General features: G+C 35.9%; 1 protein-coding gene across 1 annotated transcript in view; it reads right to left on the reverse strand.

Moving 5' to 3' along the window:
- Positions 1-1277: 1277 nt before the first annotated feature.
- The window catches only part of LOC115441172 (glutamate receptor 1), a 63754-nt gene continuing 52909 nt past the window's right edge, over positions 1278-12122 (reverse strand). The window contains exons 6-17 of the mRNA XM_030165829.2: positions 11582-11782; positions 9774-9881; positions 8313-8544; positions 7813-7907; positions 4747-4911; positions 4501-4632; positions 4302-4390; positions 3857-4010; positions 3596-3792; positions 3341-3440; positions 2816-3091; positions 1278-2147 (exon numbers count right to left, since the gene is read on the reverse strand). Of these exons, the coding sequence (XP_030021689.2) occupies positions 2079-2147; positions 2816-3091; positions 3341-3440; positions 3596-3792; positions 3857-4010; positions 4302-4390; positions 4501-4632; positions 4747-4911; positions 7813-7907; positions 8313-8544; positions 9774-9881; positions 11582-11782 (1818 nt within the window). The 3' untranslated portion in view covers positions 1278-2078. The remainder of the gene's footprint in view (positions 2148-2815; positions 3092-3340; positions 3441-3595; positions 3793-3856; positions 4011-4301; positions 4391-4500; positions 4633-4746; positions 4912-7812; positions 7908-8312; positions 8545-9773; positions 9882-11581; positions 11783-12122) is intronic.

Genomic DNA, 12122 nt, shown 5'->3' on the forward strand with positions numbered 1-12122 from the left:
ATGGTGCATCTTTTTCAATTTATTTTTAATTAAAAGCATTTTACACCGAGGCGGAAGTACAGTTCAGCCTTTCATAGACGGACGGATGTAGACGCACATTTCATTTAATTTGCTTTACAATTAAAAGCGCCGATTATTTCATACATTTTTAGGCCGTCAGAGGATGAAAGTGGCCAGTTTCGGTGCACCGCCCTCGCTGTAGTAAAGCTTGCAGTTCTTTTATTAGTGCTAGGAGCAGCTTATTCAATCGCGTTAACCGGAGATGATGGCGTCCACTGGTCGCGCGCACAATCATTACAAAATTATTAAGTAGCTTGCTCGTGTAGCATAAATACATATAATTACAAAACAAAGCACCAAAAGAGATCCGGTAAATAACAGCTCAAAATTTAATTATCTAGAGATGATTCAGAATTATTCATTTTTGCCTTTCTTTCGTTTTTGATATGATTCGCTTACATATTGCCTTTGGCATCACTATCCTAATATTAGTACCAACATTCATTCAATAATAAAAAATGTTTTGCAATAAATAGATAATATTTTTACAGGACGTATTCGGTAGGAAATGAAGATGAAATAGGTACGCAGAGGCGAGTAATACACAGCAACGCTACCACCTTGTTATCAATAAAACGATAATCAACTAAAAACAATATCAAACGACTTCAATATTTTTTTATTCCAAATATGGTAGAGACACATATATGCACGAAGTCACGAAACTCCGTACCCTGCAGAATTCTTATTGTAAGTACTTACGTAAACACAAATTACAATTATCACACAGCGACTTACAATATTGAGTATACCTTACAAAAGTTATTTAGAATAAGTATAGTACCTATCTATCAATATCCATTTATCAAGTAGATAGGAATAGGCGATTTATTTTCATCTGCGATAAATAAAGATTTAGAAATAGGTAACAAAAGTTAAAGAATGTTGAGCCTCTGTAGTTCGAGTAGAAAATGTTAATATAACTTTGGACTCGCATTTAGGATGGTAAATAAAATATGTTTTTAACTGCAGGCCATTAATCGTAGACCTTGTAAGTATTGTATTTAAATCTAAGAATTTAAGTATTTTTTTACGTGTCATTACTTGTATTAATAGAGAATAATTGATGTGTTGAGAAACAATTTAATTACGTCAATTGCGTTTTTTTTAAATAACGTTAGTAGAATTAAGTGTTATGCAATAGAAATAAATATCGCTTGCATATACAGCATACTAGAATAATGTGTGTAACTGTTAATATTCAGAACCGTCTGCAGCTGGGTCATTAATTTTATAGGGTGGAGGAGCACCGCTGTGTACTTTGTACGGTAACTCCACCATAATTAACATTTATCTTTACCTAACTATCAGGCATAAATTTAGTTACAGCACTTTAAATTATGTCACTTAATCGAAAATCTTTACATACTAGACACGTAATCATAAGACCCTGATATTTGTCTACATAGTACAAAACAAGTGTGGTGATGTTGGGGCGGTGAAAACAATTTTTGACCAGGGAACAATGGCAAGCGAGTCCAAATCGAAGAGCAATCTTAAAACTATGAAATTGTTCGGCACTTGGTACCGATATGATTATGATCTTACACCTTAAAAGTGAATAGAATTGTCATCACGGTATATCGCTCTCACACTAGAAACATCAATCATTATTTGCACTACTAAATAGGATTGAATAGTCGAGGAGCTGAGTTTACGACAAAAAATTACTGTACTCGTATGAACGTAATGCCGGTCGATTAATATCAGTTGTTCATTGGTTGATGACATAAGGTTCATCTTTGATAAACAAAAACCCTATAATTGCCTTATAGTCGGTAGAAATTAGTTTAAAAAAGAAGCAAGAATTCAAATTAAATTACTTAGAAATTGCAATTTGGGTAAATAAAGAAATATATTCAGGGTTTTTGTTTATCGGAACACTTTCATCAGATCGTTACAAGCAAGATGCTGCTGTCTAGCTCTGCTGCAGTTTACAGCTGGTAGAGGTCGACAGAGGTGGACACCTGCTTGGAGTGGGAGGGACGGCGAATGGCGCCAGCCTCCCGGGCCGAGGATCAAACTTGGGTGAAGGTCGCATGCAGCGCCGTCTCTTCCTGACCGATCTGGTTCGCCGGGGAGTAGTACTGTTGGACAAGAATACACTACGGTTAGGTCCTATAAATGTTGTTTATTGTTCATCTATTAATTGGTAATTCTAACAGTTATATTGTGGCGACCGTAGAATTAAATTATCAGGGTATCAACAACACCATGTGGATTGGCCAGTAGGGATTGTCTCCCAGTTATTTGATGCAATATGAACGTAACAAATAGATGGCTATTTCAAGACTGGGAAAGGAAATATTATTTGTAATTTAACGGCCCAGGTAAAGGTACAAAACAAAAATTAATACAAAAATGTTATATTCGAGTTGTGTTAATAATAAATAATAATAATATCAGCCCTGTATTATATACTTGCCCACTGCTGAGCACGGGCCTCCTCTACTACTGAGAGGGATTAGGCCTTAGTCCACCGCGCTGGCCTAGTGCGGATTGGTAGACTTCACACACCTTCGAAATTCCTATAGAGAACTTCTCAGATGTGCAGGTTTCCTCACGATGTTTTCCTTCACCGTTAAAGCGAACGATAAATTCACAAAGAGTTGTGTTAGTTAATTATTAATACAATTATAGAGAAGTTTTCCCAATCAGTCGCATAACTGTGCTACCGAGGCTTTCACTTCCACAAGTGAATAATAGTTTATTCAGTATAGTTGATACTGCTTTTAGTGGTATAACTTATACATACGCCAGTGAAAGCACCGCCATTCCATCCGAGCCGGTCATGTTCGCGCTGTGGTGTGCGTTGCCCCTGGGGTTTGCGTTCGCGATTCGAGCTAGTAGAACCCATGCGAGCGCGTGTTCGTAGAGCCGTAGTCAGTGGAATATTCGAGCGAGAAGCTTCTGTACGTCCGTGCTGGCAGAATTCAATCAGAGCCACGACTAGAGCCAGGGCAAGACCTCCGAGCAAAACATAAAACAAGCCTGCCACCTGACTAAGTGTCAATTCTGAACCTTGGGGTTCCTGAAAACACAAACTATTGAATACGTATTCTAAAGCGTATTTCGTGTAATGTATCGTAGAATGTAAGTTTAGAACTCGACACATTATTGGCCTATAAATATGATATGCAATTATCGTGAGTGGGTGTAGCGCTATCTATAAAGAAATGTGTTACATTACACGACACATTATATTACGTGCTACTCGTGCTTCAGCTCGGTGGTATTTAATTAACACCCAATTAACACTTTTATATTTCATGCAACTTACCTCGTTGGCGCTACAGTCGGATTTTGTGAACCATTTTCGCATTAGCTTTTGCATCTCACCCTCATTTTTTAGAGCTTGCAGTGCTAAGTTGATGCCGTCCCTAAAAATTAAGCCTGTAGCTATAAAATTTCTATACATTAACAAAGTTAACTTTAAAATGTGTTCGTTCGCATTGCAGCGTAGCAAAATTACGAATATGTCGCAATGCAAATTCGCAACATCTTTAGTTTTAATAAATACCAATGAGAGTCTCACCGCAACTTTGATCCTTTTGGCACGGCCACGGCAAAGTCCTTCATTCCAGTACTAGCAATAGTCACCAACATCTCGCAGGGCTTCTCTGAGCGTGGGTCATGAGCTGCAGAACGGTCAGTGAGGAATCCCAGCCATCCGTGTTCATCAGTGACGTCATTGTCAGAAAATTCGAGACTCTTCTTGCCATCAGACGTGTCCTAAACAATAACCATGTTGTAAAGATGTGATAGCTTCAAACGTATCATTGTGAACGATGCATACCTCTGGGCAGGCGGTAATTTTGGTGAATGTCGGCGGGATGGGTTCTTGTATGCGTGTGATCGTCAAATATGAAGCGAGGTTCGCGGTGTACGACGATATAACGACCAATGTAAAGAACCACCACACTGAGCCCACAATACGGCCAGATGCCGATCTGAAATACCGCCCACGTCCATAAAATATTGCTATTGATATTTTAAAAGATTATATTAATATTATATTAAATTGAAAACAAATGTTGAAAACGTGAGAAGAATTGGCTTTGTGTGCTGATATCTTGAGTGCAAACAATTTGTTGAGAATTTTCAATAGAGAATATGAATTTTTCGTTACACTAATATATTACTTCGTATCTATCTCAAAATATAGCGAGCTCTCAGATACCGACAGTATTATGTAACAAGTAATATACTTTAGACAATCAAATATTAATATAGTCACTGACCTCGGTGTAATTTCGCTGCCTTGTTGCATAAAAGAACCCAGGGAAAACCACATTGAGTTCCAGAAACTAAATTCGTTCACTACCGTCGTCTGAAACATTGTGTACGTTATTAATTTAAAAGGTTAAATTCGTCTTGAAGCATTTTTCAAGATGTCTTTATTCCTTATATGAAAATATGAATATAGCCACTTTAATTTACCTTTGTCGTCGTCCCTTCACTGTGTTCAGACTGTGAGTCGGAAAAGGATACCGCCCTCCACTCATACGGGGAAAATTTTGATACCAGAAACAAAACCACAGTGACTGCGAGAATACTGAAGATGATGCATAGCTGGAAGTAAATATTGAACCTTAGTGAACGACGGAGGCGTTCGGACGAAATTCCAACTAAATTCCTTTGTCCATTTTAGAATAGACGACATTGTGTTTTTGGAATGAATCTTACCCATATTTCCTTAGAGAGGGGGTGCAGAAAGCTGAATATAGTGGCAGCGTCTTTAAATATGCTTTTGGAATGTTTAACGTCAAAAGACAAGAACGGTTTACTGAAATCGACAACTGTCTCTCTCTCTAGTGTTACAGTAAGTGGCGCAATGACGACATCCGCTTCCTGAAAATTTATAATAATAATAAGCCCAGCCCTGTGCTATATATTGTGCCACTACTTGTTACTGCCTTTTCTACATCTGATAGGGGCTTAGTGAAATATCTCAAAATTCCTATAGAGAACTTCTCAGGTATGCAGGTTTCTTCCCGGTGTTTTCCTTCAGCGTAAAAGCAAGCGATAATTCACAAATAAGACACACATCATTTTAGAAAATTCAGAGGTGTGGGCCCTTGGGACTTGAACCTGCGGACATTCGTCTCGGCAGTCCATTCAATAATCAACTAGGCCACCGAGGCTCTTATAATATGAAATTTGTATCTCTTATATTCGGAAATTTATAATATGAAAAAAAACATTCTAAAGGCCCTGTTATAACATTAATTCGACGGTAGACGTGTAACAAACATCGTAAAGTGCGCTAAACCGTCGCGTTGCATAAACCAATGCCTTTCTGCTTAGCGTTCAACTAATAGAAATTTTTGAAATATCTTACATACTCCTTTGAACCAACGAGTGTTTGATTAGCGTCTTAGAGACTTTCTGAGACGATATTACGTGGATAATTAATAAACATAATAACTATTATGGTGAGATAAATATTACTGTAATTCTGGATTCATATTGCGGCAAGGTTATAAATTACCCTATTTGTAACCCCATCAATAATTTGATGTAGAACCTCTTAGAATATTTGATAGCCTCGAAATGACATGTGTTGGCTAAGGCTTTCCGGAGGAGCGAGAGCGAGTGTGCACTAATACCTCGCCACATTATTGTATTATCATTTGTGTAATATTAACTGAGATGCAGATCTGCCTAAATAATTGTACGTATTAAAGTACTCGAGAATCATACATATATTCATTTAGTTTGATTCGAAAATCTTTAATAATATAATTTAATGTAATCCTTGTTGTATTTGAATATCATATGTGGTAAATCGTGACAATGAAATGAAAATATTCAGTATCATTTCGCTTATAAATTACTAATCAGCTGAACTTTAATCTAACTAGCAACTCATCGGTGCATGTACATGTAGTCTCTCAACATCATAAAATTAGTTATAATATTATCCTCACTTTTAATTAGCTGTCACGAGTTTATTATAGTAATAATTTGACTTGAAATGTAACAGTTGGGACAAATCGGTAACTATTGAATTTTTAACATAACCCTAGGATTTATGTCAAATAAATGTAAACCCAAGTTTTAATATTTAATTCATGGTAGTATATATTATATATAACTAAAAAATAATTTGTTAAATATTTATTTAAAAATGTAAGAACGCTATGTTTCCCTGCCACAAACCGCTTTTTAGATAGATCGCATTTTGAAAAAGTTGAACCGTAGTACATATTATAATATGATTACTAGCGGCACCTAATTGAAATAGGTTAGGTGATTCGGAAATTAATGGGAACGACACGCGCTTTACCTAATCTTATAAGATGATTGTATTATGCATAAGCCTTTTCGCAGGTCCAAGCGATAAGTTCATAAAGTTTAACTCAGTCGGATGAACGGCATGACAGCGTTTAAAATATGAACATATAAACGTTAATTGTTATATATACATGTATTAGATATTGTATATACATATTAGATATTATACCGTCATAAGTTATTTGGGCCAATAAAGCAGTAGCAGCTACAAAGACGTCATACAGTCCAGATTACTTACATTGCTAATTACAAATGTATATATGTAATCGTAATATTACATTCCAAAAGTGTGCAAATAGAATGTGGAAAACCCGGCCTCATAATATTTTTTTCACAAACATTACGCACATAAGTTATAGATGCGTGCGATAAGGGAACGACAGTTTAGATTTATGTGTCGCAAGTTCCTATGAAAAGGGAAACCATTTATACAGAGGTTATACTACGGGAAACTCTTGATATTTACTAGAGTTCACGTTTTATCACCTTAACGAAATCATTAAATTGCACGGAAATAAAATTTTAATGTGTGTAGAAATGAGAATGAAATAATTGTACGAAATATTTAATCGAACGGACGTAAATTTTTGTTTTCTATTGCACATGTTCCGTGGAGTAATTTTTGTGGCTTTTAACACATAAATGAACTGTTTTATATTTAAACTTACTACAAAAAAATTAGTTATAACATTGGTGTTTTTAAAAAACTGGGTACTACTATGCATTATCAGAGTAACCGTACTTAATTATACTGAAAAATGCTCTAGTTTATGAACATCATTATAAAATAATGACCATGGCTGAAATGTGGTATTGGTTCTATTTTTTTAAATAAACGTGAAATCCATTATTAGTAAATTAACTGAGACCAAATTTGTAGGTGATAATCCCAAGAGCAAATAAAAAATACATCGTGAGAAAAATAAGAGAGCAAAAAATACTAAAGCTTCTTAGATAATTAGAGTTCTAGAAAGTTTTTTAATTATTTAAGTAAAAAATATTAATGCTTTGTGCCCAAGTTCAAAGTGATTTCGACTCTTAAATATTAACTCTCCATTGGTCCGTTGTGATTATCTTTATTATATTATGGAAGGAATTTAAATAAAAGCAAAATTCACTTAGGAGCAAAAAGCTAAATGCCTTTCAAAGTCTCAGTAAAAACATCTGAAAATGCATGGGAATATTATTGTGTAAGTAACTATTTATAATGGTAAGGATCCAATACAGCTGAAATACTATGGATTTTTGGATTAAGCGGTGCAGTCTTTAACTTCTACTCTAGCTAAACTTCCCAGCGACAAGAGCGAATAAATAATTATGTTTCACAGAACACTCGTGTGGTCTTGTATTAAATTTTCAGCAATCAATTAATTTACATTACAATTTATGTAACGATGTCTATGATGTAACTTTATGAAGTTATTTCTCCGCTCTTGCTAGCCTTTCGTAGATTACCTTTCGCAATAGTTCGCCGATCATTCCATCCCAACCGCCAACTACTTTTGGATTCTCGTTGCCATATTTACCGTCTTTGACCAGCCGGAACTCGTCTGTCAACGCAATGATTTATTGCTGAACATTTTGATTTTCTTGTATTTATTTATCAGCAAATTTGTTTTTTATATTAACAATGAAATGTTATTTATAAATTATTATTAGTAGAAAAAGGTAGAGATAGAAAATATTAATTTTGGTGAATTAAATCTATATTATTCTCACTGGTACTGTTATCTAGAAAAAAGGTTTCAATATTCTAGTATGAGAAATCAGAAATAATTGGGGTGTTTTTCCATTATGTAAATGTCGTGTTCAAATATTCCGGCGAATGTTTCTCGGAATATACTCGTGATAACACTAGGTACGATTAGATTACAACTAATATTATTTGATTGGATATTAAGTTTCGAGTAGGTCGCACTTCAGAATTCGATTTTCAAATAACATGAGAGACTTACATTTGATTTCCAACTTATCCGATAACATTTTGGTGAGGTCCGCACAGAAACCCCTGTATGGGTCGTTAGAGGCAAATTCGGGGTTGCCTGGGTTGTTCCGTATAATGTATGGGGGCTCCTCTATAGTGGTCACTATGTAGGTTTTGTTCCGATTGTAGAGACCGTGGACAGCCAGCGGCGCCAGCTTCGCCCGTACTGGGATAAAGCCTCGGTTGTCGTACCACGTTCCGATCTGGTTGAGAAACATACTGGCAATAAGATATACCTAGGCCTAGGGGCCTTGTGATAGGTCACAAGGTCCTGTGTTAATTACCTACTTATTTTAAATAAATGAGGTTTGAATTTTCACGTTTATAAAAAAAGAGAATTTATTGTCTTCCCCCTTTATGTTATCTTGCGTGACCATGGAAATGATTGAATTGAATGATGATAATAAAATTCAATTTTCATATCAAATATAACATAGATCTTTGTAACAGTGAGTCGGCGATATGACAAAAACTTAAAACTTGTTTGAAGTAAAACTTATTAATTCCCAATATTACAAACAGTGTAACGGTGATTGATTTTTAATTTATACTAAAGTTATAAATGGCACAGACACCGGTCGCATAATCCTGCGGGATAAAATACTGGACTGACTACCGTAATCACATTAAGTTTGTGTTAACGCATAATCGAGATGTAGGATGCTGTTATTACTGCTATTAAGCACAAATACTCGTTAATTAGGACAGCCCGACTTTGGGATGGAGGTAATTATCATTAAAATATCTACATATATATTTGGTGTTAAAATTACGTGTCCTATGTCCTATTATTTATTTTTTACTTAGAATATATAATAATATTATATTAGCGCTATACTGTATACTGTCCCACTGTTAGGCACGGATCTCCTCTGTTACTGAGAGGGAATAGGCCTGAGTCCACTACGCTGGCCTAATACGTATTGGTAGACTTCACACATCCTCAAAATTCCTTTAGAGAATTTCTCAGATATGTAGTTTCCCTCACGATGCTTTCCTTCACCATTAAAGCGATAACTCACAAAGAATACACACATCATTTTAGAAAAGTCAGAGGTGTGTGCCCTTGCAATTTGAACCTGTCGGCAGTCCCTTTCCAACCCAACTAGGCTATCGCCATTTACATACTTGTATTATAGATGTTTTATTTGTTTTACTTTTATTAATTAATTGTGCAATTGATTAAGCCCGAGCGATCATACTCTTTGTTGGCTAAATAAAACATAAATATATATGTGTAATCTAATGATTTTTGTTTATTGAATTTTAGTCCAACTATTTTAAACGACTACGTTATGGCATTTATAGAACTGGTATGCACAATAGGTAGCCTCTGTGAATGCAAAAGAATAATCATAGTAAGTAGAAAGCTGCAAGCGAGTTTTAAAGTAACCGGAATACTATGTACCTATATAAAATTCTTAATTCTTACCTTCACCATGTCACCATCGACGGTCATTTCCATGACTTGCAAGGAGAAGTTTTTGCGGTGTCCTGCCTCATTAAACCTGATGACGCCTGATAATCCTTCTAGCTCCGTCTGAAGCAAAATAGCCGCTTTTGTGTTTCGATTTAATAGCACGCTTGTTATTTGTTCAATCGCTCAGCGTGTTTTAATATAATGTACATTTAACAAATAAATAACAAAGAGTATTACATTTTCCTAAGAATACTAACTTAATATTATTAGTAAATATGCTCATCTTTATTTTTCTTAAGATAGTATAGACTTTTCTATTTAAAAAAAAAATAACCAAATAACAAGAACAAAAAGACTTGTTAGTCGCAATTTCTTTGTCGGCGTACAAAGATCCCCCTTTACGTTGCGTTTAAAGGAGCCAATGTTATTAGAAGGGGCACGTGTGAGCCGGAATATCGTTTTACAGTTTAATGGTACAACAAAACGCGACAAATCCTTTTTACCTACCATACACATTCTAACTTCGAGACATTATTGACTAGGACAATAAAAATGTATACACCTCGGAGGTGACATTAAGTTTCACTATTCCGTAGCGTAGTACGATAACTCGAAACAGTACTAAGCGAAGCATCAGCTGCTGTTATTTCAATTGTGAAAAGGCTCTCATATTTTTCGGCGGCGAATCCGGGCAGTTAACAAGTGCGAGGGTTAATTACCCGTCAACCGACGAAGGCTAATTAATCGGCTGTGCCCAATGTCCCTCCGTCGATAAAAGACGGGCCCGTATTCAACACCTGTGTTGTTGTAATTCTGCTCAATTTAAATTTGCCGTCGACATTATTACCCGCCCGAGTTGGCACAATGGAACTCATATTCATTAGAGATATGTAAAAGTTAGGAGCATGGTACATATTAACCATGTATCCTCGTGTAGTGGCTCGTGTCGCCGGTGTTCTGTGAGATATGAAACTATACGTTTACTGCTCCGGTGCTAAAGCGCTACTCGAGATGTCTCTCAGCAATTTATATTTCCAAGGAAGAAGTACAAGCACCGCTTTTCACTCAAGCGTTTCACTTTGATCGTTCTATCCTACATTGTAACAATACGAAGCTTTTGTACCAATTTAAAATATATGCAACCCACGAATAAGACCTAAACATTTCATTCATATTATGGATTCAAAGAATAAAACTAGCTTAAGTCCAAATCAGAAATTAAACAGGGACTCGTAAAGCTATGCGATGATTCGTTTTAAGATTTACCGCACATAATAAATACGCAGGAGGGTTCTTGTTAATTAATATAGTATTAGCGCGTATAATTCGGTTAACGGGATGTTTCACACGGAATCAGAAGGTGCTTATGCCCAAGTTACTCCATTAGCGCGCAAAATTCGATATTTCAGGCGCAGACAACATAAGTAAATAACACCAACATTTACCTTACGCCGCTCATATCATTATGACATTTCATATTCACCGTGACGTCATCTACTCACGGCATCGAACGAGCATGAATAACGAAGCATTCGCTCGCAGCCATAATTGAATGTATGAATTGGCATCAATCATTCGCATGGGTAATAGGGAATTTAAAATGACTCCAGAGAATAGAGGTTTGTTAGAAGTGAAAATTATAAGCCATTTTTTCACAGATGCTTTTTATGTACGCAGCGATACAATGAACGTGAGACCAGAGACCGACCTAGAATATAATTATGACGTGAGCGTGAAACGCTAAAGTAGCGGAGTTACATAATATTGTGCTAGTGAGTCTCTGCTCCGAGGTCATTAAGGCAGTCTCTAGTTTTAAGTACCTTTTTAATCATCCTGGATATCTTGTCGCCGTGTTCATAAGGCATGATTTTGCCTTTAGGATTGCAGTCTATGGCACTCGCGTTGGCATTTGCATTTCGTCTGGATTGGGAGCCACGTAGGATGTCGGGCTTCTTTCGAAGTAGCCGCAAGATAGAATCAACCAAGACGAGCCCTGCGTCGTACATCATGGCGGCTTGAGCCTGTGGGTCAAAATACGGTAATTTAAATATATTACAATAAACGTCCATTATAATTAACCTATTTTTAATTCTGCAGTGATTGTAATGGCTACTGTGTAAACCTGTCAAGATGTTCTTTTCAGTGAATATTAACTTTAACTTAAATAGCAGAATCAGATTAGACGTAAACGACCCCCGTTTATGGAATATTTTAATGATAAAATTAAATGTTAAATATACGTTCCATCCACGTTTCAAATTTTTATGTTTACAGGAAATTTTTAAAAGGGATTTGTAAAATGTCTCTAGAATGTATAATTAGATATTAATAATGATTTGGATACGTGCTTCAGCGGAAAAT

The sequence above is a fragment of the Manduca sexta genome, chromosome 27 (assembly GCF_014839805.1).
Source record: "Manduca sexta isolate Smith_Timp_Sample1 chromosome 27, JHU_Msex_v1.0, whole genome shotgun sequence".
Classification (NCBI taxonomy): Eukaryota; Metazoa; Arthropoda; class Insecta; order Lepidoptera; family Sphingidae; genus Manduca; species Manduca sexta.